This window comes from Apiospora hydei (assembly GCF_038363865.1).
Source record: "Apiospora hydei strain CBS 114990 chromosome Unknown utg000003l_segment0_segment0, whole genome shotgun sequence".
NCBI lineage: Eukaryota > Fungi > Ascomycota > Sordariomycetes > Amphisphaeriales > Apiosporaceae > Apiospora > Apiospora hydei.
Window position 1 is genome coordinate 499,153 of NW_027117362.1, and position 26,158 is coordinate 525,310.

Consider the following 26,158-nt stretch of genomic DNA (forward strand, 5'->3'; position numbering starts at 1 on the left):
TTAAAAATCCCGATGAAATCCGGACTGCAGAGCGAATGCTTATACAGCTTAAATAAAAAGGATCGGTATTTTAATACGCCGCTAAGTTTAAATAAATCTTTTCCAGAACGGAATAGAACGATAATAACGCTTTAATAACACTTTTCTACGCCGGGCTGCGAGAAGAAGTAAAGGATAAAATAAGCCGGGAAAATAAACCGAATAACTTCGATAACTACGTCGAAAGGATTATTAAAATTAATAATCGACTATACGAACGACGATTCGAACAACGAAAATACTAAGAATTCTAAACTAATAATAATAAACTAAAGGCTAATAATAGGCGACTTATCTAACGATAAACATTAAAGAAAACCTTTTTTAATTATTATAACGGACCTATAAACCTCGACGTAACCTAGTATAATAAGAATAATAAAAAACAGAACGTTACCTATTATAATTATTAAAAAAAGGATATTACGTTAAGAACTATCGAAATAAAAAGATATTTAAACTAATACCCGAAGAACGATATGTTAACGCTATTAAAAAAAAACCGGCCACAGTAATTATTAAGGGTAACGAGAAAGCGCTATATAGTAATCTTTCTTAGACAGCTTATTACGATAATGGCTGCACTATTTATTTAATAAATAAAAAGGGACCGGATAGTTCTTTAAAAAACTACGAAAAGGAAACAAAAAGTATAGAACTATGGCTATAACGCGCCGAACGCACGAAATAAACCTTAGCGACTCCGGTTTAAATATTAGCGATACCGAGGAATTAATAAACGACCCGGAATAATTTATTAAGATAACCTTAAGCAACCTTGCAACCGAATTATTTAAATACCGGGACCTCGACGTCGATAAATAGATCGCTATTCCCGGTATACCTTGCCTAGAATCTAAAGCAAAACGATAATAGCTTATTACGAAGGGATTCGAAAAAGGAATCTACGTTAACTATACCGTTAAAAATAACCCGCGGGTCCCGCCCGCTAATAATATATATTTTACGTTCTTTTAAATTTCGTATATACACAACGAATATATAAAGCATTTTAAAAGAAACTTATAAACGAGTAGTTTCCTCGATAAATTAAGCGAATACTTATTATATGTTTATATTTAAACTACTTAATCGGGAAAGTTAAGACGTTTATATTTAACCCTCGGAAAGCTTATTTACTAGTAAAAAAAACCCTAAGTGGCCCAAGGAATGCCACTTAAAGAAACGACTATAGAATTAATATAATTAACCCTAGTATATAATATACGCCTACGATAAAACCACGGCATTATAATAAATATATAGAAATACGACGCCCGAAATATAGCTAACGATAAGATTAAGGTCACCGGAAGTAATCCGCTATGAGACCTACGACGCGCCACCATCGGCTAGCAGCGCCCTGCGACAGCGATTCTTTTTAACAACGAAAAAAGAGACCATTAGGATCGTAAAATAAACTAATCGCTTATTAACGGATAATAATACTCCTATAATTTAATAGTATTAAGATAATAATATTACTAAACTTATTTATTAGCTACGATTCGTAGGACTTAAAAAAACTAACCTATAAACTATAAAACGACACTATAAAACGTCGTTACCATTAAATTATACACTTATACCTACGCTTACTTTTAACTAATAAGCGATTTTACGCCGACAAAGAGGTATAAAAAGAAACCTCGGTCGCAGAAAGTAATAGTCGGAAAATAAAAGCCGCCGATTATAAAAAAACGATATTAAGCGGGATAAAATAGGTCCCTATACCACACGACGAATAATTAAAATATTTACGAGTATATTATATTAATAATAAACATAAAAAAGCCTACGTTAACGCGCTACTTAATAGCGAAGCGTAAAGAAACTATATTTTACTAAGAATCGTTAACAGCTTAAAATTAAAATAGCAAAAAAAGACGCCTCATACCGACTTAGGACCGTCGATAAAAGACTTATAACGTACGAAGGTAGAGAAATACGGAAAGAAATCGCGAACCTTCTTATTACTATCGGATAACGATATAAATAAATCACGTATAATATTACGAAAATATTAAGGTATAATATAATTTTAAAAATACCTTAATTACGGGTAAATAATCTTAGAATTAACTAAAAAAACTAGCCGTTTTTAATAAAATACACTAAGAAAAAGCTTAGCCTTTAAACAGCGTTTATAAAAAGAACCTTTAAGTAAACTAATAATATTTAAAGCTTATATTATAGCTAAAAAATTAAAGCTAAACGTTACTATATAAATATCGAATAATTATAAGGAATTTAGCGACCTGTTTAATAAAGAACTAAAAATAAGACTATTAAAACACACATAATAAGATCACGAGATACCCTTTAAAGAAGGGAAGAAACCTTATTTTATACCGATATATCGATTAAACTAAGAACATAAATAAGCCTTAAAGGATTACATTAAAAAAAACCTCGCTAAAGGATACGTACGATTATTCACGTCGTTAATAGAATACCCTATACTTTTCGTACTAAAAAAAATAAAGACGGGAAACTTAAATAGTAAATATATATCGATTATCGAAAACTTAACGATATTACTATTAAGAACCGATACCCCTTACCTTTAATCAGCGACCTACGAAATAAGCTATACTAAGCTAAGATCTTTACGGCTTTAAACCTATTAAATACTTATAGACTTATCCGGATTAAAGAAAAAAAGAATGGAAAACTACCTTTAGAATTAAATACGGGCACTTTAAATATCTTATCATGCTTTTTAACTTAATTAATACTTTAACTAGCTTTTAAAATATAATTAATTATATACTATAAAAATATATCGATAAGTTCGTTATTATTTACTTCGATAATATCTTTATTTATTTAAAAAACGAGGAGCAGTATAAGGAGCACGTAAAATTAATATTTTAAAAACTATAAAACACTAACTTACTAATTAACTTTAAAAAAAACGAGTTCCATAAATAATTAATTACTTTCGTAGAATACGTGGTATCCTTAAGAGAAATTCGAATAGAATTTTTTAAGATATTAATAGTTAAAGAGTAACCTACGCTTATAAACGCTATAAAAATCCGATCGTTCTTTAAACTAGCTAATTATTACAGGATTTTTATCCTTAGGTTTAATAAAATAGCGATACCCCTAACGAACTTAACCCGGAAAGACGAACTATTTCGATGGACGAAAATAGAAGAATCGGCCTTTTAAAATTTTAAAAAGAGAATCGCCAACGAACCGGTGCTTCGCATAATAAACCCTACTAAACTATTCGAAGTTAAAACCGACGCATTGAATTATACGATCAGAGGGCAACTTAGCTAACGAAACGACAACGGGAAGTTATACCTAGTAGTATTTTTTTCGAAAAAACTGAATAGACTAGAACTTAATTATTAGATTTATAATAAAGAGTTAATGGCTATTATTAAAGCTTTTAAAAAATAGAGGCACTATTTAAACGGAATAAAAGTACTAATAAAGGTTTACATAGACTATAAAAACCTTATATCGTTTACTACTAGTAAAAAACTAAATAAATAATAAGTATAATAGGCGGAGTTCTTATCGAAATTTAATTTTACTATTATTTACCGGAAAGGTAACGAAAACGGACGAGCTAACGCGCTTAGCCGTCGATTAAACCACTAAGAAAAAGTTTTAGCCGAAACCCGAACTATTTTTATATAAAACTAAAATAGTAACCTTATATTATCCCGATAAATTAATACGACCAGTAATATAATACACGACGATAAATAAATCGCAAGATTCCGGACGTACTACGAATAAATAGACACCACACAGCTTATACCACTAAAAGCCGGCTTAAAAAACGGCTTGGTATACTATCACGGTAAGCTATATATTTTAAAATAATACAGGTAAAAATTTATTAAGGAATTCTACGAATACCCGCACACGGTTATTAAAGAATTTATAAAACCTAAAAACGAATTACTAAACTATATAATTACGAGAATCTTAAAAACTAAGTCGTTAAAACTATAAAAGAATACGACCTCTATAATAAAGCTAAAGTAATTAAACATCGACCCTACGAAGAACTATAACTAATCTCACCACTTAACAGGGCTTAGAAAACCATCGCCCTAGATTAAATTATTAAGCTACCACTATTAAAAGAATTATTAACTAAAGTTATATATAATAATATTCTAGTTATTATAAATAAGCTTATAAAGTATACCTACTTTTTACTATATAAGAAAGCTAGCATCGCCGAGGACTTAGCGTACACCTTCCTTAGGATAATTACTAGCCAGCATAGGCTACCGGAAACTATTATTTTAAATAAAAATAAGCTACTTATATTTAAGTTTTAAAAGTTATTTATAATATAACTTAGTATTAAATATAAGCTATTTACAGCTTATTATCCGTAAATAAATAGCTAAACCGAACGAATAAATTAAATATTAAAATAATACCTCCGATGTTACGTTAATTACGAATAAGATAATTAAGTACGATTATTACTAATAATATAATTCGTATATAACAACGCGGATAACGAAACAACGCGTATATTACTATTTAAAGTAAATTACGGGTTCGATTTTAACATTACGAAAAACCCCCTAGAAAAAAAATTAACACCGATAGCGACTATTTAAGTTAAAAAACTAAAAAAATTATAAACATCGTTACAGGAAAACCTTACCTTTCTCTAAAAACGAATAAAAAAACACGCCGATAAAACAAAATTAAAAGAACTAACCTTAAAAAAAGAGAAAAAGTTTACCTCTTATAACGAAACATTAAAACTAAATAACTAAACGAGAAACTAAACTTTAAAAAGATTAAACTATTTAAAATCGTAAAAGTTATTTTAAAAACTAACTATCGATTATCGTTATTAAAGATTATAAGAATACACCTTATATTTTATATCTCTCTACTCGAACCAGCACTAGAAAATATTAAACTTAAAACGCGGCTAGAAGTCGAAATAAATTAATACGAGTACGAAATCGAAAGAATACTTAATAAAAAGCGAACAGAACGTAGATAGAAATACTTCGTTTAATAAAAAGATTACCTATTTAAAAAAAACACTTAAAAACTTAAAAAACACTTAAAAAACGCCTTTAAAAAGCTTTAAAAATTTAAAAAAACGAAAAATCGATATCGGTATTAAACTAATTAATAACACTAAAAGCACTATAAAAATAAACGTCGATTACCGCGTTCGCCTTAATACGTTCCGAAGCTTTTAACTCGTCGAGAAAACGAAAACTACGCGTAATTATTTTCGACCCGCGAGACACCAAGGACTCCCGCTAGATACGAATCCGCTTTAAGCGAAGAAAAACTTCTTAGGCGTTTCGGTGGGCTTTTTTCAGAGCTTTACTGGCTTAACGAAAAAAATCGCTGGCCTCCCGTTCGGCAGTACGAAGACGCTTCGATTCATTTACGATTCGGGAAACCGCCGAGACCGACATTTTTAAACTATTACAGGATAAACTTAAACGAACATACTCGCGATAGCGCGAGGTACCCTTTATTATTTTACACGCTTATTTACGCGATAAATATAAAGAACACGGTATAATTTTAATATTAAATTTATCGATAAGCGTAATAAGGTTATAACGTTATTTTATTTTTTTTAATTTAAAACGAAAAAACTTTTTAATACGACTAAATATAATAAATATATATTATAAAAAAACTATAATAAGGGAAAAAAAAGAAAAACTTATAAAAAATAATAAAAAAGGATATTTATAAAACCTAGCGCTTTAAAAATAAAGGCCTAAAAAGAGAGGGGATAGTGTTACGACCTAACCTACTTATACGGCCCAAAAAACGAAGCATAGGCAGCCACGGAAATACGATACCCCGCCAGGAGGACTAGAGACTTTAAGGCAAGGAGAACCGCCACAAGCACCAGCTACAAGTTACGTGACGGATTAGTCGGATCATGAAAAGACAGCCACTAATTTAAGTAAACTAACGGATTAGGGGCTTATTCTAAAATAATAAATAAACCTCTAATCTAAGGCTTAAGAGCTTATTTTAAAACAACGAATAAGTTAATAAGCCGACCATTAGTAAAAGAGCGAGGTTAAATATAAAACGGACATTCTTTTATATAGTTTTTTAAATACTCTCGCTTATTTAATAATTAATTTAAATATTAATTTTTATTTATTAATAAAGTATATACTTTAACGACTTATTATAATACTGTAAATTACGCCCTAGTATTTATTTAAAACTTAGTTACTTTATTACTCTACCGATAGTGTAATTTTATTACCCGTTTAAATACTCTCTCGTATTATTAATATAAACCCGCGTACGTTCTACTAGGTTTCTATTAAACCCCTACTAAGCATCGTTATATAAAGGTACGTTATTATTATATATAACGTTTTATATAAAACTTTACGCGATCGAATAAACGGCCGAACTTTATAACGCGATACTCGAAATTTATAATATAAATTAAATTTAATTAAAAAAGAGGTGTTTCGTAATTATATAATTAATTTAAATACCCGAGGAATGTCTCTTAATATTAATATTATAATAAATATAGCTAATCTTTTTACCGCGTCGCGTAGTGGCGACCGCGTTAATAAGCATTAGGTTAAGCGTTTTATCGATCGGAACCTAAACTTTAAGACCCGAATAAACCGTCGATATAATTATTAAAAAGCTTTTTATAAAAATATAGGTATTATTTCCGGTTAATACGCGCTAATCGCGAATATAAAAGCTAAATACGGTATTTTAAACGAAGATATATAGAATTTTAACGAAACCGACTTTATAATAAATATAATCGGGTTAATACTCGTCGTAACACGCACCGATCGGTGTGAGAAAATAAAGTCGGTTTAATTTAATAATTAAAAATAATCAACGGCTATTAAATATATTAATTCGTAAAGTTAATATATTTCGCCGTTCTTAATTATTTATAATTAATATTACCTCGTGAACTAGTCGCGCGAATGCGATTTACTAAGCGATTAAGTAATAAAATCTGTTTTTAATAATTAAACCGATAATAAAACAAGCTTAAATTAAATTAAATACTTCGATAAATATATTAAGTCGCGAACGGAGGGTCGTTACCGCCTCTTAATTCTCGACGGCCACGAGAGCTATATTTTAACCGAATTCGAGGTATATTACTAAAATAATAATATTATTACTATTAATATACCTCTTTATTTATCGTATTTACTTTAACGTAGTTTATTACCGAGTCGCTTATATTACTAAGTCGCCCACTTTTCTACTCGACCTATTTTATTAAATTTTAATACGTAATAATTTTATAACTATAATGTTTAATTTATTTTAAGAAGAGCGAATTGTTTTAATAATTTAAGTAACGCGAAACCTTTTAAACCGTTTAAGTTAAAGGCACGCTGCCGCTACGTACGACGTTTTATACGAAACTTTACGCGACCGAATATACGGCCGAATTTTACGACGCGATACCCGAAATTTATAATATAAATTAAATTTAATTAAAAAAGAGGTGCTTCGTAATTATATAATTAATCTAGATATTTAAGGGAAGCTTTTTAATATTAATATTATGGGAGATATAGCTAATCTTTTACCGCGTCGCGCGGCGGCGAACGCGTCGGTAAGCACTAGGTTAAGCGCTTTATTAACCGGAACCCGGACTTTAAAACCCGAATAAACCGTCGGTATAATTATTAGAGGGCTTTTTATAAAAATTTAAACGTTATTTCCGGTTAGTTTAAGCTAATTATAAATATTAAAGTTAAATACGGTATTATTAATAAAAATATATAGAATTTTAACGAGACCGGCTTTATAATAAGCATAATTAAATTAACCCTCGTTATAATACGCGCCGATCGGCGTAAGAAAGCGAAGTCGGTTTAGCTTAGTAATCGAGAATAGTTAACGGCGATTAAATGCATTAATTCGTAAAGCTAATATATTTCGCCGTTTTTAATCGTTTAAAGTTAATATTACCTCGCGAACTAGTCGCGCGAATACGACTTACCGGGCGATTAAGTGATTAAACCGATTTTTAATAGTTAAACCGATAATAAAATAAGCTTAGATTAAATTAAACACTTCGATAAATATATTAAATCGCGAACGAAGGGTCACTACCGCCTTTTAATTCTCGACGGCTATAAAAGCTATATTTCGGCCGAATTCGAAGTATATTACTAATATAACGATATTATTACTATTAGTATACCTTTTTATTTATCGCACTTACTTTAACTTTTCGATATAATACTTTATTCGCCTTTAAAGCGCGCGTATTTAAAAGAAATCGAGCTATTTATTAAGGCCTCGATAAATTATATTACGAAGCTCGAGTTTTTTATCGCGTTTAAAGCTATATATTTCGCTATTTTTATAAAAATTAATATTAAATTTAAATTTAACGTATCCGGCTTAGTACTTTATAACCCGAACGAGGTAATTAATAAGTTAAATATGCGTCTTTAAACGCTTATACTTAGCTCGTCGCGTTCGGGGACGGCTAGTATTTATAACCTTTAAACGTTATTTAACTTATAATAAACGATTAAATACTTTATTTATATTAAAAAACGAGTCTTTATTTATTAAAAAAAGCTTTTTAACGCCGATTTTAAATATAATAAACTAAATAATAAAAAATATATATATAGTCGTATATAAAATAACCTTTATAAAAGATCGGATACGTATTTTAAAAAGAGGCTAATTTAGCCCTTTCGAAGCGCCGGAGAATTAAAAAGTCGCGAGTCTAGCTTAAAAGAGCCCTTACTATTTAAGAATTTTAAGCGCTGCAGGACGAGAAGGTAAAAGGGAAGCGTTCAGCGACCGGCGAAAGCGAAAATGGGGGTTTGTCGAAGCGGCGCGCGACGGGCGGCAGGCGCTGTGGCATTTGCGGCGAAACAGGTCATAATGCGCGAATATATAAAAAGGATATAAAATTAAGTAGCGATTCCGATAACGAGTAGTTTTAATTAATTTAATATATTATAATTAAATTAACTTATATAAAAATATTAAGAAATAGTAAAAGTGGGCGACTCAGTGATATAGGCGACTCGGTGGTAAACCAAGTTAATCCAAGCTCGAGTGTTATAATCTAGTTATTGAATGGTTCATCGTACACATTGGTATTGGCAAGTTTATCTCGGCATCTAAAATAACACATTCTCTACCTCTTCTTGACCCTCGAGCCTCCCTTCTTCGACTTGGACTTGTCCTTCTTGAAGTTGAGAACGGCGCCCTTGCCCGACCGCTCGGCAGCTCCCTTCTTCCACACCCGCTCGTCGCTCCGGATAGACTTGGCATCCAGCTTCTTCCGGTCGTTGTTGGACAGCTTGCCGCCGCCCTTCTTCTTCAGCCCCTCCTTGAGTCCGTTGAGCTCGGCGCGGCCCGCGTCACGGGCCTTCTTCTTGTCATCTTGCGACTCGAACCACGTTCGCCTGGGTCGGGACTTGATTTCGTCTTCGTGCTGCATCATGTTCTCTCCCTTCTTGATCTGCATCTCGGCGTTGGCCATCTGCTTCTCTTCCTTCTCCTCGCGCATGATGGCGTCAATCTCGTCGTCCATCTCGTCAATCTGGGCTTGCCACTTGTCGGCGTCGCTGGCCTCAATTACGAGACTGCCGATCTTGGCTCCTTGTGCCTTGCCTTGTTTGACTGCAGCCTTGACGACCTTGCGATCGGGCTCGGCGGCCAGTGTGACGGCAACACCGGAACGGCCAGCACGAGCGGTACGACCAACACGATGGACGTAGATCTCAAGCTTTTGGGGTGCTTCGTAGTTGATAACTGTATCAATGCCCTTGATATCAAGACCTCGAGAAGCAAGATCGGTGGCAAGAAGATAGTTGACATTGCCATCACGGAAACCTTCCACACTCGACATACGCTGTAACTGTTAATATTGTAATGTGACCCATGAGAATTGGAGGGCTTACCTGAGACTGGTTCATGCTACCGTGAAGCTCACCACACGACATGCCCAAAAGGCCAAAAATGATGCGTGCCCGATGAGCATCCTTCTTTTGCCTGAAGAAAACAATAACCTTTTCCGTGTACATGGTCTTGCAAACATGCACAAGATAACCCATGCGCTTGTCTTCGCGACCGGGTCGTAACCGAATGAACTTCTGCTCCAGCTTCTGCACCGTCTTGTTCTGGGCATCCACCATGAGGCGGACAGGCTTGTTCATACCCACGCGAATCAGACTGTCGACTGAGGACGTCATGGTGGCCGAGAACAACATGGTCTGCCTGGACTTTGGGAGAGTTGTGAGGACTTCGTTCAATTCGTCGGCGAAACCATCTTCCAGCATACGATCGGCCTCATCGAGAATCAGAATCTCCACAGTGTCGACGTTGAAGCTGGCCGAGTTCCGCATGTGATCAATCAATCGACCGGGCGTAGCAATGACCACATCCGGGCGGAGACGCAGCTCAGCCTCCTGGACCTTGAGACTGAGACCACCCACTGCCAGACAGAACTTGATGTCGGTGTGGCTGGCGAGCTTGGTAGCAACTGAGTGACATTGGATAGCCAACTCACGCGTAGGCGTCATGATCACCACTCTTGTCGTGGGTACCTTCTTGGGACGGTACAGCAGTCGCTCGAGAATCGGGACAACGAAGGCAGCTGTTTTACCAGAACCGGTCTCGGCACCACCAACCACATCGCGACCCTCCAAGGCAATAGGAATGGTCTTGCCTTGAATGGGGGTGGGTTTGTTGAAACCAACTGACGTGAGGCCACGCAAAATAGGACGCGACAGAGACATGCCCTGGAACGAAGACTTTTGTTTTTTATCCTTTGACTTTTCTTCGGGCGCGAAGAAAGCCTCCCGCTTAGCAGCCTCTTCGGGATCTTCCTCCGCTTCGGTCGCATCGGAATCGCTGCCATTGTCGTCGGGGTGGTCGACGGGTGTGGCAACCGAATCATCGTCGGAGGCTGCATCGTCGTCTTGCTCTTCTTCGTCGCCGTCTTCGTCTTCGTCTTGGTCCTCGTCCATTTCGTCCGCAACGCCTCCTTCCGAGTTCTCGGCATCGGAGTCCGCACCCATTCCAAAGGCGTCGTCGGCAAGGACACCGTCCTCATCGTCTTCCATGTCGAGATCGGCCTCCTCAGCCTCCTCCTCTGGTTCTGCCGCAGTCGCCGGTTTCTTCTTGCCCTCCTTTGCCTCCTTCTTCTCCCGGCGCCTTCGGATGATGTCGTCAATGTCGACCTGCTTCCTCTCGTTCATGCCCTTCTTGGCACGGTCGAAACCCCAGCCCTCGAACTCGTCGCCCATGATGTCGCCAGTGTTGTCGACCATGAATTCGAAGTCGGAATCCATGGCGCCATCATCATCGTCCTTTTGCCCCAGATGCCGCCCTCATCTTCTTCTGCATCGGAGCCGGCTTCCTTTGCGCCCTTCTTGGACTTCTTGGACTTGGACTTCTTCTTCGGCGGGGCAGCAGGCAAGGGCTCTTCCTCGATCGGGATATCGTCATTGTCGGAGATGGTGTGGATGAAGTCGTCCTCGACCTTGCGCTTCTTGATGGGACCCATGGTTGTGTATTGTGTTTCTGTTGGGCGTGCGACTAGATGCGCTCGAGTTCCTGCGAAAAGTCGGGACCAAAACCACCATGATTAGCAGCAAAGTTCTGGCTTGCTCAATTGCGGGAAGCTTTCTGCCAGAAACTTTTTAGTGGGGTGGGCGGTGACATCAAAACAGCTTAGCCAGCACGGCAGGGATCTTATCGGTTATCTCGTCCCCTACAAGAGGCCCACAATGGGTCGAACATTAACTCTCAGGTACACCGTACATCCATGGACGACGTCTACCACAGCTGCCAAAACATAACACTGACTGAACCTGACAGTACATTGAATGCATCAAATCCTTCATATCGACTATGAAGGCTGTATATTACGGGATCCCGGGCTATCGTGATTCCCGAGCAGCAGCTCTGTCTTTGACCCAGCAAACCCGCTTTTCGACTTGGGCACTACGTCCAGCATGGCATGCCTTAGGCACACAGCATCAATACCTCAACAGGATGCATCCCTCGCGTGTATACTCACCATCCCAGTTTTTCCACATAGGACATGGACGATATCAAATAAAATGATGGCTGACGGGTATGAAGACACGCCTGCAGCCTCCATGGCTGGCATCTATTGCAAATGCCCAGTCTTGCTGGTGTCTGGCCAAAGGCTTATTAGCACTGGCTGCCTATCAAAACATGCATGTCGTTGATGATGGTGTGCTAAACCCCGCGACATGAACCTATCGGAGTGCAGTCACTGCCTACTCCAACGGCCATGTTATCCTTCAACGGTACAGTCAGTCATTGGTGGCTCCCTTTGCACAATGTCAGGAGCAGACTGAAATGGTTTTAAGGAGCCCAAGTGTCATTCGGTGCATCCCCGCGGCATCCTGTTCCTCAAGCAACCAACCCACCCCCTCTTCCCTCTCCATACTTGCATACCTGACGCAGTTATAGCACCTGTCAAAGCCCAACGCCTATTCAAGTATACATGGCTCAGACGAATGCCTTCGAGTACAGCCCTCTTAACCTCGACCGGCCAGCGCTTCGGCTCCTGCGCCTCAAAGCAGCACCTGACTGGTCGGAAGCTCAGCAGCCTTTGCCACCTGAGGGGCATTGCCAAGCCGACAAGGACCGGTGATTGAGTGTGAGCTCATTGAGGCATTCTTTGATGCCGACTTCGTTCCTGACTACGAAGCTGTCTCTTACACCTGGGGCGATTCCAGCACTCTTCATGGCATCTTCCTGGATGGATTGGAGTTCTCGGTCACTTATAACCTATGGTCCCTTCTCCATGATATCCGTTACCAGGGCGAGGATCGCATGCTATGGATCGATGCCATCTGCATCGACCAGGCCAACGACCGTGAGCGTGGCCATCAAGTTCAGCAAATGGATAAAATCTACCGCAACGCATATCGAGTTATATTCTGGCTCGGCTCATTGACAGAGCCCATCAGTGCCCTGATGGACTCCTTAGCCGAACTACAGAAGCGAATGCCGGGATTGAATTGGGCACCAACCGATTACCGATGGCAGCTCAACTGGGAATGCATCCGAAACAGGTTCCCGGTTGTTCGAGGTACTTTACGAACGGGTCTTAAGCTATTATTAGAAAGGCCTTGGTTTTTTCGGGTCTGGGTCCTCCAGGAAGTTGCCAATGCCCGAGCTGCGGTGGTTCATTGTGGCCACAAGTCGATCTCTGCCAGAATACTTGCAGTATGTCCCAAATTATTGCATTTTGAAACCGATGCGCATTGCCAAGCAGTTCTGGATGTTATGCCTGGACCATCTAGGGGAAATTCCTGGTGGAGTCGAGAACGGGACTTCTTTACACTTCTGAAGAGATTCTCTCGTACTGAAGCCACACGTGAGCATGACAAGATCTTTGCGCTCTTTGGCTTATGCCCAGAAGCAAACGCTATGATCTCCACCGACTACAACAAAACTATTCCAGACCTTCTCCAGGAGACGGTGTCATTCATCTGCGGCCAGAATGTGCCAGCCACTGCATACCTCGCATACCGCACGGTGCAAGAACTTAGAGATAATCTGGACTTGCTTCACAATATAGCTCTTGAAACCCTGTTGAAAGTTTCAAGTGCCAGCAATGTGGAGGCATTCCTTCTTGAACACAACAGACTACTAACCAGACCCCCAACGTTGATCAGTGCCGCAATGTCGAATAAGCGCCATGGAGAGGAGGTATTGAAGAACATCTTCAGTTTGAGACCGGGGAAGCCGCAATCAGAGGAAGAACTTGCTGGGGCTCTGTTTTCAATGACGCAAAATGAGGACGAAACAGCCATCAGACTATTCCTTGATCACGGCCTTTCCGGGTGCAATATTGACTCCAAAGACAGCAACGGGAATACACCACTAATGATCGCATCAAGCGACGGGCGCGAGAACATTTCGCGATTATTGCTCGATAGAGGCGCCGATCATAGTCTTAGGAACAAGCAGCGTGCGACTCCGCTCTCTATGGCATCGGCATCGGGACACAAAACCGTTGTACAGTTACTCGTCAACAGAGGCGCGGACCTTGAAAGCCGAGATTTCGATAACGAAACGGCGCTCCTTCTAGCATCACAATTCGGACATACGTCTGTAGTAGAGATACTACTTGCCCATGGTGCAGATTCCAACGCCAAGAGCAGATACGCGAAGAGTATCTTTCATCTGGATGACAACAGCAATACGCCTCTTATCTTTGCATCAAGATTTGGGTGGGTAGATATTGCACAGACCCTACTTGACCGAGGAGTTGATTGCAACCAAAAGGGCTGGGATGGCAATAACCCTCTTTTGGAAGCTTCAGTCTGGGGGCAACCTGAAGTTGTACGGCTATTGCTGGATCTAGGCGCAGACCATAGTGCCAAAAATAAATCCGGCGAAACTGCGCTCCTGAGGGCGGAAGAAGCCGGATACAAGGATGTGGTTCAGATGTTGATCGATCATGGGGCCGCCAAGACGTCACCAGGGCAAGACGCAAACCTCTCATCTGATGCGGTATAATGTATCTTGATGGGGGCGCATAGGAACCACCAGTGATTGTGGACGAGAACCCAGAACAAGCAGTCAGACGGCAATGCGCGGAACAGTGGTTTCTTTGCTTGACGAGGAAGCTCTTTAATTATGAGCAATGTGGAGGGAAAGGGATGATGTTATTTCGGTTACAGTGGTTATGGCTTGTCATTTTCCTGAGGCGAATTCAGTTTTATTGTTATTGGTATTAAGGCGTATCGACTGGTTTTGCCCCTTTTTATGGCATCTTGGTTAGGTCTTCACCTAATATTTTGCTGCAGTACATCATTTCTCCCAAGTTTAACATGACCGTATGATCCAATCATCGCTCTGTACTATGTTTACTCAGGGTCGCGTTTTCTACGAATCGTAAGTTCTAGCCTTTACTTAAATCGAGTAAGAAAGGCCGATCCAAAATGAAATAATAGTGTCGTACACGACCTTGTATATCCCAGTCATGCGTGAGCTCAGGGGTTGTAGAGCGATGACGTGATGGTTAGATCATTGGATGTTTGTATCACCCGATTGGATGCTGTCTCACTAAATGGTTGCTGGTTGGATGTATAAAATACTCCAATCTCCAAGGTAGGCGGCGGAAGAACAAAAGAAAGTCTTGGGCCAAATATTCAAAAGAGCTGACCATGAAAGATCAAGTGCTTCAATTCAATCTCTAAAGATCGCTCATACTTCTAATCATTCATTGGTTCGTAATCACGTCAAAAAGGGAAACCAAGGGTAAAAGGGGATCGCCCGCCATCCCACCAACCAGCCCCTCGTCGGCGCGACCATGGGGTTTTCGAAATGGCCGACCCAGTTTGCCCACCCATCCTCAGATTCCCATCCTTTTCCCCATCACCCGCCCTATTCGCCACCCCCACCTTGGCGCCGCCCCTTCCCCTTACCCTTGCCCTTGTCCTTGCCCCTACTACTTATACTGCCGCTGCCGCTACCGCTGACCACCCCATCGACGACGCCATCGACAACTCCATCCATCATCCCATCCACCTCCTGTTCGTGCCGATGCTGCGCCGTCGTCGTCGTCGTCTTGCTGTCCCCCAACCGCAGCCGGTACGTCGCATTGATGATATCGTCCGTCTCGCCGCCGACCTGGTCGCTGATGCCCATGCGGAAGACGATGGGGTACTTCTGCGGGAAGATGGCGAGGCGCGTATGGCCCGAGAGCCGGGCCTCGAGATCATCAAACATGTCGTCCAGATCCGTCGGCAGCCGCGTCCCGTCCGACCGCGCCTTGGACAGCAGCTGGTGCAGCACCTTGTGTATGAACGGGAACGCGTCGCCGCACCGCTTCATCTCCTCCGCGGCCAAGACCAGGTAGAAGCGCGCGTGCGGGTCGACGTCTTCGGACTTTGCTAATTCTTCTAGGAGCGACGACGTGAAGAGGTGGATCGACCCGACCGTCGTCGAGCTGAAGGGCGGGCCGCCGTACCGGTAGCGCTGCGTGTAGATGATGCGGCGCATCTGCGAGAGCGAGGCTTGCGTCACGGCTTTGGCGTTGGCTTGCCCCGGGAAGTCGAAGTTGGCGAAGGGGCGGAAGAGCTGGACCATGATGGCGTGAAAGAACTGACTATTATAGGGACAAGCCGACGTCGTCAGTAAAGAAACGCACCAACGGGTAAGAAAACAGCAGAAAAAAGAGAAAGAGAAAGAAACACCAAGAAAAAATATTAGGGGTCCATACTGCAAATCCAGCGTCGACGGCAAGCTCTCCGAATCCGGCACCAGCTCGAGCGGGAGCTGATCCGACCAGTTGAGCAGCCTCTTCTGTATCGCCTTACACCGGTCGTACCGGGCCTTGACGTCGTTTGTATGTTCGGGCGAGGACACGGACGCGGACGAGGACGCGGACGCGGCGCTGTAGTGTTGGTGTTGGTGTGGTTGTTCGGCCCCTTCCCAGATGATGGTCCAGAGCTCGGAGAAGGCGCGCGAGGTCAGGTCGCGGTGCAGGTGGTGGCGCGGGCGGCGGAGCGGGAACGAGTTCCACACCACCTCGCCGTACTCGTGGTTCTCCGGGTCATAGAGGGCCGGGTGGTAGGGCGGGTTCGGCAGCTCGAGGGCGCGGCGGCGGAAGAAGGAGTGGACACTGTGGATGGAGGGGGCCATTTGTGTCAGTAAGTATACCGCATTATGATTATTTATCATCTCATCCTTCAGATGAACAAAAGGTGGCAAAAAGAAAATATGACAACGGGAACGAGATCAGAATCGAAATCGGAATGATGATGCGTACGAATGCCAGTTGAATAGTCCCCATGCCACCATAGCCTCGCCCCGTATCATGATCCGCCTATAGTCGTCGCACAGGGTCGGTTCGCGGGGCAGCGTGCGAAAGAGGCCGAGGTCGATGCCAATGCGGATCGATTCGTTGGAAAATTCGACGCCCGTCTTCTCGTCGCCGTTCGAGCAGCACCACATGCTGAGCAGCGTCGCGGTGGACACCAACAACAAACGCGGCTGTTGTTCCGAGTCCGACTCCCACAGCTGCCGGGCTTCCTCGAAGAATTTGGGACCAAGGTCTTGGCAGAGGTTGTGATCGATGGAGGAATAGTTCAGCTAAAAAAAGGTAATTCGCGACACGAAATTATTAGCCGCCGTATTTTTTTCCCGGGGGGCTCGGAGCAGCCTTTGGATAAGTGGCTATCTAGACAGAACGAAGGAAAAGGGCCGAGGATAATGTACCGTGGCTACAGCCAGGAGAGCGTTCACAAACACGGGCGAACAGTAGTCTCTCTTGCCCGCGGACATCTGATCCAGAAACAGGCCCTCGTCAAACAGGCGCATGGTGGCGTGATCCCAGGACAGGTACAGCGATATAAGGTTCCTAACGATCGTGTCGCTATCCGTGACGGTGGTCCAGTCGGAGGCTTTGATATGGGAGAATCGGTCATCAAGTAGCTCACGGGGGCGATCCAGATGCCTAAAATCGGACACAAAGTCAGTCCACAAAATCCCTGGCTGTGTTTTTCTCGCGATTCAGCGCGTCCGGCTGGCTGGCAAGACAAAAAAGAAGCCAGCCAGCCAGCCAAAGACTGAATAACCACGAAAAATCACTTTGTCGCGTCATCCTCGCGTTGGTGGTGGAAGGGCCAAATCACTTTGCGTTTTCAATCTCCTCGGCCGTGGCCCAGTCGTCTTGGTCGGGGTTGGCGTCGGTAATGTTTCGCATCTTGTGGCCGAGCGCGGATTGGATCTCCTCGAGGGGCGGCAGGAAGGGGTAGGCATTCGAGTGGTCGACGCCGAGCATGACCTCCTCGCGGTTCTTGGGGCAGGGCGGAAAGGGCACGTCGTTGGCCTCGGTGCCGACCATGCGCGAGTCGGCCAGCAGGTAGCCTTCCTTGACGTGGTGCAGGGTGGACTGGACGTTGCCGCTCGAGCGGAGGCGCTGCAGGATGATGAGGGCCTCGTCCTCGGGGCGGCTACGCAGCAGCTCGAACAACTCGTGGAAGCTCTGGTGCTGCTCGGCCAGGTGGTGGTACTGGCGTCGGAGATTCGCGGTCGGGGTGGTGTTCGGGTCGTCGTCATAGGTGCAGTAGACGGAGCGGGCCCGGCAGGAGCCGCACGAGGGTCGTTGACCGTCGCATTTGGTCTTGTGGGAGCGGCAGCGGGCGCAGGCGAGAGACACCAGTTTCCTCTTCTTCACGGGCTCGGCAGGCTCGTTAGGGACTGAGCTGGCCTGGTCTTTGGGTAGGAGGCGACGGAACGTCGATGAAGCCATGCAAAACAAAAAGGGAGAAAAAATAAGAAGCAAAAAGAAGAAAAAATATCGGAATGGTTTGTAGTGATGACGATGACGATGCGTGGTGGACTAGGAGGGAGTTATTACGGGTGAACAAGGCTAAGTTGCGATGGAGAAGCGATCAAAACCGCCTGCGATATACTCCAGTCGTGTTCTATGGAGAAATCGTGCCATTAAAGTCGTTGTTGCGGCTGGAGGGGGGATATTTGTGTGTACGGCTACAGCAGGCCAGGCCAGGCCAGGCAAGGTAGGTAAGTATATGGAGGGCCTGGGGGACGGCGGGCGCCGTCATTGGATTACTGGGTGGGGGATCGTATGCTGGGCAGCCTCGGGGGCGTCTTTGGCGGTTTCCTTTTTGGACGAATCCGGAACGCGTGCGATAGGTCCATTGCACTGGCGGCCGCCATGTTGATCGTCATTGTGAACAACGAATGTGAGTATACCTGGGTCGGATGCGTGGAAAGAATTCAACTCAAGCCCCGACCCATCGCACCGGATGTTAGTTCCGGACCCTGCGACTTGCTACCTGGCCAGGGGCTAGCACCGAAACAGCACCCACTCCACCCGGCAGCATGCTTCCCGCTTGAGGTCCCCAGCGCCCAGCGGCACAATAAGGGAGGACAAGAAAGGGAAAGAAAAGCAATCCGACAAGACGAAAGGGACGCTCCTCCGGAAACGTGCCTCTCGTCTGATCATCTTGCCACCGTTCGTGCGTCCAGTCTCGGGGTTCTTACGTTTTCTCCTCATGCACCCACACTAAATATCCGGAGGCCATGCCGTGCCTCGAAGCCAATCACCAGGTAGGGTCGCTTATGACATCACCATGAAAGCAAAGTAACACCTCAGGACAACCTGTTCTAGGCCAAGTTCCATTCCACGGGAACGACGCGCCCCTGTCGCCGGCCAGTCATGCAGTTGGTATGCGAATGGATGCTGGAGCTCGCCAAGCACGAACGAGATATCCTGTGTATAGGGTGTGTGTGTGTGTGTGTGTGTCACGATAAGGGATGTCTGGGGTGTATTCAGGGGCGCGGCTATCGGGCAGCAGCAGGTGGAACGTCAAACGCGCTCCTTCGTCGTTAGGCGCGGTTGTGCATTTAAGCATACCTACCTACCTAGGCATACATCGCCCATAGCTATCCCGATAATGGAAAGACCGTCTATTTTTCTGTCGCAGGTGCGGAAAGAAGGTTTCTGTAGCACGACCCGGACGTCGTACCGATTGGATGGAGGGAAGGCGTGGTGGTTGCGCGGCGTGAGCCTAACACCGACGACCCCGCGCTTTACCTGCCTGCCTGTCTTAGCACTGTATTTGCCTGCCTGTCACTGCCGCCTGCCTTCCCGATAAGTTGACGTCGGAAATAAAGTCCTTTCCTAGGAAGTAGGTACCTTTCTGCCCGCAGCCGCAGATCATCGTCAATCACACTTATCTTTTTGTCGTCTCGTCTTTTTCCTGTTTTGTGTGTGATGCGCATGTCTTTCTTTTCCCTTTCCGGCCCAATACATCCATATATTTCTTCGGATTGACCTAGGGAGAGTTGCCTATTTAGTCGAGCCCATCGTCACCAAAAGTCACCATGACGTCCGTCGGAGCCGTGTCCAAGTCACAAAAGCCGAAGACCAAAATCGGCGGCGTGTACAGGTCCCAAGTTCCGAAGACCATCATCGCAACCGGTTGCGCCTCGGGCGTTGTAAGAAACGACCCCTCCTGTCCCATCCTACCCCACACCTCCGACCTGACCGTCGAGACCGGCCCCCCCCATTCCCACTCTACCAGTCTTGCTTGCATCCGTGAGGGTAAGCTGACAGCTTTGGTGGGGCGGTGATCAACATGTAGGGTTTCCAAGTCTTGAAGCAGCTTCTTCAGGCAAAGCAGTTCGCGAGGAGCTACACCGTCATCATCGGGTGTCGAGACGTGGGATTTGCGACCAGTCAGTATGCCTCGGTAGCGTATGAAAACCGGAAGCACCGACTCGTCCTCCTGACCCTCGATCCCTCCAACCTGATGAGCGTGCATCAGTTCGCCGAGCAGGTGATAGCACGTACCCCCACGACGAAGAACTGGACTACCTGCCACTGGACTACCTGTTCCTGAACGCGGACACCGCCCGGGAGGCAGGACCCTCGACACATGGTTCCAAGTGGTGCGACGCGCATATCGTGAACCATTTGGGTGAGTGACTTCCGACTTCCCGACTTGCTCAGCATACCCAGACAGGACGAAGCTGATGTCAGTGCACATGGCTCCGAGACATACAGCGCACCACTATATGATGCATCTGATCCGCGACTGGCTCATACCTGCCAAGTCACGTATTATTTTTGTTTCTTCGGAAGTCATCAGGTATGGAGATCCAGGTGAGGCTGCTTGGATTGTTGCCTGGTTTCGCGACCGAAGACTAATGCGTCCATCTTTTTCTTCGCCCAGCGCGAACAGACAAGGACCTGCTGGCGGGTTCCGGAGCAGATGAACTCAGGGTATACATACAATCCAAGTTCACCCAGCTTCTCAATGCGCATTAGTGGCGACGGGAGCTGGCGGGTTCATGCACCGTCATGGCCGTTTCCCCAGGACTTCTCCCCGAGAATTTAAAAGAGAAGGTCAACAGTTCCAAGACTGTCGAGGAGGGTAAGTTACGGTCGTGGTTCTTTGTTTGACTTCCGAGCCCACGTGCGCGTGCGCTTTTCCCGACTCCCTCGTCACTTTGTCAACCCTCTTCCTGTCCCATAACCCCATTTCCCAGCTACTACGTCGCAGCACAACTAACGAGCGGTATTTTCTACGTCGAACAGGAACCCGGAGCTTACTGCGGGCTTTCACTTGCATGGATATGCCCGAGGACCCTGATCGTATCTTCCTGTCCTGTCGGGGCGAGTGGTGGGCGGCAAGCAAGATTCATCATACTCTGGACAAGGAGCTTCAGAACAAGTGGAGTCCCGGCAAGGAGGCACTCAGACTCGAATGGAATCGTGAGGTGGGTTATGAGGGTGACTAAAAAGCCTCCTCCGAGCACCCGGAAACGGCCGGCTCTGGCACGTCTGGCGAATTGGATTGATCCATCTACACGTTCCGCCATGATGTGCGCGTGATGCGCAATTGCCGGAAGTACATCTTGACAGCGTTCATCGACTATGCGACAGACACAGCGATCATATTGTTCAGTTGATTTTATCACCTGGTCTCCAGGTGGCAGTTTGTCTTTACCCAGCGCTTCGGATATCAGTATTAATCACTAGGCTAGGTACGGCACATGTATCTACATCGCTAGCTAGCTGTTAGCTTAATGGAATATCCACAAGGCCCTTCTTTTCCGGTCCACAACTCCCAGTTTTCGGACCCTGCCACTTCGGATGCTGACAGCCGCTGAGTGAACAGCCCCACGAATCTCGGACCAGGTCTCCGAGAGTCGCTGTTGGGCGAATGCCACCTCCAAGGCCTGCATGTCGCGCTGGTGGATATGGCTCTGCATCGGAAGGACCTGCATGAGCAGTCTTTTCCATGCCAGTAGCAGGTGGCGATTGTCGCTGTCGCGGGTCGTCAAGAACGCGACCAGCAGCCTCGCGGCTTCGGACGCGTCGGCACCGAACGCGAGCAGGGTCCGGACCACCTCCGGACTGACGAAACGCTCCAGACCCAGACCAGGCGGGGGTTGGAGGGTTAGGGATAGCAGCTGGGTACAGTCTGTCTTGCCTAGCTCGTGCTGACGGTGTTGATGCGACTGAGAGGAGGAGGAGGAAGAAGGCGGCCTCGGCGATGTGGTTAGCGACCAGGACGATGACGGCCGGTGATGGTGTTTCTGCTGCGGCTGTTGCTTCTTCTGGGTTCGCTGTCGGGGTAAGGTGCTCTCGGCGTTATCCCGGGTCAGCAGGTGGCGCAGATACTGATGCAGACCGCACCGGGCTGCGTAGCTGAGCGTGTCGTTGAGCTGGAACCAGCAGGGGTGGGTCGCCATGGCCCCCTCGACGAGCTCGTCGGTAACGCGGTTCAAGATCGGGTCGAAGCCCAGCTCGGCCTCGGCGCGACGCGCGTACAGGATGCCGGCGTCGACGTCGGCGCGGAGGCCGCGGCTTTTGGTGATGTCGACGCCCTTTGTCTTCATTGACAGAACGATGGCGCTCAACAGGGCGAGGTTCGGGCTTTCATCCGTCGTGGCCGCGTCGGTCGGCTCTGGTGGCCGGAGGCTCGGCGTATTCTTATTGCTCCTCGCGGCCAAGGCGGCGACCGCGTCGTTGATAAAGGTTACCATCAACCTCGCCGGGTCACCCCCGCTCCCCTGCACCTTTATCAGACCCCCGGAAAGTCTTGGTAGTCGTAATGCCATCGCCTCTCGGCACCGTTCCACCTCGTGTTGCTCCAGGAAGCCTGTTTTGGCCGCTATTGCCCGCTGTGCTACATCGTCTTCGAGCGCGAAGAACAGCACCAGAAGGGACAGGGGAGAGGGTTTCGTCCAGTCGTCCTCCTGCGGGGTGGACGCCGCGGCCACGAGCCGGAATAGCCTGGAGCTGTGTACGCCGTCTTGGCCCTTGACGGCCTGCTTGGTATGTATGATGTACGCGTAGAGACCGTCAAGGCGCCTTGGCAGGCTCCTCATACGTCCCCGGAGCTCGTGCATCCTGTTACCCGCCGCTCTTCCGCCGAGCTCGTGCATCGCCGTGGAGATGGCCAGCTCGGTCCACAGAAACACCCCATCCGCGAGGTCGGCTATCTCTTGGGCGCACTGGTGTAGTAGTATCTTGGAGTCCGGACACCTTCGCATCGCTCGGACCGCAGCGTGGGAGGAGAGCTGGTCCATCGCGAACTTTCGCATGGCCGGGCGCGTCAGTTCGGCCATCTGGAGAGAGGGTCGGTTTTCGAAAGCGGCTGAGAGGGCGCCGGAGGGTTGGGTCGAGATGCAGCATTTGGCGTTTGACCACTTTCCTGCGATGATCTGGCGAACCAGCCCGTCGACGTCTTCAGTACCACTCCTGTCGGTGGTGATGCCACTGAACTCGTCCAGCCCGTCGACCAGCAGACAAGCACGAAAGGGGATAAACTCTTGAGTAAAGAGCCAGTCCACCACCGCTTTTACCCGATCGAAGCTCCAGTTCATCATTGTCGCTGTTACACTACTCGCAACAGGGGAGACATGTCCCAGCGATCTGCAGTATGCTTCCGACCATTCTCTTGGGAATACCAGGGTATCAAGCTGTGATTCTGTGAAAGTACCTCGTACAGGATGGACCGATACAGCGCTGCTGTCCATGAGTCCTTCTCTTGTCGTCTATCAGTCCGCGAGGAGTAGGTTAGTTTCACAACTATGAGGTTCAGCTCATCCTCATTAGCAATAGTCAAACCACGTGTACACATATAGGCGGCAATGGACCCCATCAAGGTTGACTTGCCCGAGCCGCGCGGGCCGCTGACCCAATAGACGTGTCCATCCCTCCGCTCTTCCAGCCACGATCGGAGCCCGCTCATGGACTCCTCCTGTAGGATCTCGATGTATGTGTCGTGGTACGATGCCGCACCATCGCTCTCGACATTTGGCCTTTTATCAGTGGCAGAAGGGACCACGGCGGCCGATAAGTCGCTGAGCAACTGCTCGGATATCTGGTTCCACACCCTCGCTTCCTTATATGTGATGTTACTCTCGAACGGCGGAGAATAGAGGGATGAGCAGCTTGACGACGACGTGGAGTTGTGGTAGGAGCTCGCCGAAAGGTAAGTGCTTGTGGAAATGGCCGTTCTTGACGACATGGAGGATGGTGCTGTAACAGAGAAAACAGATGGTCGGCGATCCAGTGTTTGCGGTAGCGCATTGTTAGCTTCCGACCGACTCAGGGACAGGCATAAGGTGCGGACTTGAGTTGATGTCATTTTTGCGTCATCGGGATTTGGTGCCGAACACCCTGCGGAGAGAGCGATGATGAGTTCGCGATGGCGAGCTTTGAGCCAAGGGAATTCGGGACACGCCTCGAGCGCGCTGGGCGTTATCCTGGCAATGAGGCTGTCGAATGTGTCTTCCTCAATAAGGTCCCGGATCTGGCGGAGATGCTGCACTTGCTCTTTCATTTCCTTCTTAGACCACACCTTGACCAACGCGGCGCGTAGACCACCAGTCCCGCCTCTTTTGGAACTCTTTCCGCCCCGCCCTCGCACCCTTTCCAGATACCTCCTTAGGCGCCTGGCGGAATTGTAGCAGCATTCTCTCGTGTGGGCGTGAAGATCCAGAGGAAGGGATCCCTCGCAGAACCTGCTTTCGTAGGATCGGCATTGCGAAATTGCTTTGCATGCCAGTTTTTGCTCTTCTCCTACTGGTGAGGTAATGGTGTCTTTTCGTTCATTACGCCTGAACCCCTTTCCGCCGTAAAGCTCTTTGGGGGATGTTAAGAGCTGGGTGCCGAGCTGGACGAATCCGAGGATGTCTCCGATGAGACAGAGTTCTTTTAAGATATCCGTCGGTGCTTGGTTGGCGTGCCCCATGGTGTTATATGGACATTGGACTTGAAGAGCACTCTAGTGGAATGTGCGAATAAGTAAAACAAGAGAATGAGGGCAACCCGCCAAGAAGAGCCTGGTATATAACTAGGCCCTTCATATGCTGATTTACTGGGCAGTGCCATTTGGACCAGAGTCATTAGCACATAGTAGACACCATCTGGATGTGTCAGGAAGTCATTGAAGACGCTGGACCGCAATAATAGTAGGGCTAAATCTCCCGGGGCGAACGTACCATCCTAAAACCTCGGACATCCTCCTGCTCCAATCAGAGACCGGATCTGGGGGAAACGTATGACTTTGGTGGGGAGGCTACATACTGAGATAAGGTCTGAAGACAATAACATCACTTAACCCATTTCTTGGTCGATTGTGCTAGCGTCTCTCTTCAACTTCAGTCTGTACAGGTAGGTGGTAGTTACTCAGCTGGCACCTCTTGGCGTTGGCTAGTCGCTGCGGGATTTGTTCCCGAGATATCTCCAGCTCCCGGACCGTCTCCCTCAGCCAACGAGAGACAGAAAGCCAAAGCCCTGGAGATAACGGCTGCGAACGTCCTAACCCGCATGTCTAGCATCTGGTCGTTCTGGCATTCCTTAGCCGTGGGCCCTGGAGCAAGAGCTAGTACGCCAAGCTGCTAGCTGATAACCAAGGGGTTGCCCATTCGTTCTAGAAGCTCATGTAAAGATGGAAAATCTGAAAGCATGCTGCCTTCGCGTCTGGGCTACACTTCCTGACTAAAGACTAATCCACTGCAAGCCATTCGATGACTCGATATGGGGGACCCTGGAGCTAAAACCTGCAATTCTCACAATCCAGAGACCACACAAAGAAAAACAACCTTTGCACAACGGCCATTAGCGCAAGCCTTGTTGAACTATATTAATTACCAGTACAGGCGTGCATTAGGATCCGACCTCGTCTCGCGTCTCGCGCCCAGCCCTTATTCGTGCATAGCGGGCTCGGGGTGGTATTCTGATTCGTGTGGTGCCGACCGTGGTTTGAACCTCCAGATGCCCAGGTACACTTTGCTCCTGCATTCGATCGCCAGAACCGTACCTACTGACTGAACACACATGAGGTCCGCAACAACAACATTTGCACCAATTCTATCACTCTGTCAGCTGCGCATCGCAGAAGCATCTCGGCGTATAGACTTAAGTGCAGTCACTAAATGCCGAGCACCACGGTACAGGCCCTGGCTAATCGACGTTCAGATTATCCAAGTGACCTGGATATCATCCGTGTCGTTTGATGCACATCATTGGGCGCTGCACTGAGGTCGAGTGGGTCCGGCTCCTCTGTGTCACGGAGGGCGTATCGTCCCCCACCGCCTAAAGTCTTACCACACT

At 46.1% G+C, this 26,158-nt stretch overlaps 6 protein-coding genes across 6 annotated transcripts; 3 read left to right on the forward strand and 3 right to left on the reverse strand.

Annotated features, from left to right (window-relative positions):
* Window positions 1-9,193: 9,193 nt before the first annotated feature.
* On the reverse strand, window positions 9,194-11,569 carry PG997_001947 (uncharacterized protein; the record flags this gene model as incomplete). Its single annotated transcript, XM_066806262.1, has 3 exons — window positions 9,194-9,913; window positions 9,963-11,372; window positions 11,429-11,569. The coding sequence occupies 3 exons, from the start codon at window positions 11,567-11,569 to the stop codon at window positions 9,194-9,196; spliced, it is 2,271 nt and encodes a 756-aa protein (XP_066673558.1).
* Window positions 11,570-11,792: 223 nt separating this feature from the next.
* On the forward strand, window positions 11,793-14,568 carry PG997_001948 (uncharacterized protein; the record flags this gene model as incomplete). The annotated part of the gene is made up of 3 exons (XM_066806263.1): window positions 11,793-11,815; window positions 12,508-12,630; window positions 12,675-14,568. The coding sequence occupies 3 exons, from the start codon at window positions 11,793-11,795 to the stop codon at window positions 14,566-14,568; spliced, it is 2,040 nt and encodes a 679-aa protein (XP_066673559.1).
* An 870-nt stretch (window positions 14,569-15,438) lies between these two features.
* PG997_001949 (uncharacterized protein) lies at window positions 15,439-18,310 on the reverse strand (the record flags this gene model as incomplete). Its single annotated transcript, XM_066806264.1, has 5 exons — window positions 15,439-16,162; window positions 16,277-16,678; window positions 16,826-17,148; window positions 17,275-17,512; window positions 17,691-18,310. 5 exons carry the CDS (start codon window positions 18,308-18,310, stop codon window positions 15,439-15,441), a joined length of 2,307 nt encoding a protein of 768 aa, XP_066673560.1.
* Window positions 18,311-19,908: 1,598 nt separating this feature from the next.
* PG997_001950 (uncharacterized protein) lies at window positions 19,909-20,512 on the forward strand (the record flags this gene model as incomplete). The annotated part of the gene is made up of 2 exons (XM_066806265.1): window positions 19,909-20,128; window positions 20,298-20,512. The coding sequence occupies 2 exons, from the start codon at window positions 19,909-19,911 to the stop codon at window positions 20,510-20,512; spliced, it is 435 nt and encodes a 144-aa protein (XP_066673561.1).
* A 375-nt stretch (window positions 20,513-20,887) lies between these two features.
* PG997_001951 (uncharacterized protein) lies at window positions 20,888-21,327 on the forward strand (the record flags this gene model as incomplete). Its single annotated transcript, XM_066806266.1, has 2 exons — window positions 20,888-20,960; window positions 21,125-21,327. 2 exons carry the CDS (start codon window positions 20,888-20,890, stop codon window positions 21,325-21,327), a joined length of 276 nt encoding a protein of 91 aa, XP_066673562.1.
* Window positions 21,328-21,607: 280 nt separating this feature from the next.
* Window positions 21,608-24,794, reverse strand: PG997_001952 (uncharacterized protein; the record flags this gene model as incomplete). The annotated part of the gene is made up of 3 exons (XM_066806267.1): window positions 21,608-22,158; window positions 22,224-23,494; window positions 23,545-24,794. The coding sequence occupies 3 exons, from the start codon at window positions 24,792-24,794 to the stop codon at window positions 21,608-21,610; spliced, it is 3,072 nt and encodes a 1,023-aa protein (XP_066673563.1).
* Window positions 24,795-26,158: the final 1,364 nt, after the last annotated feature.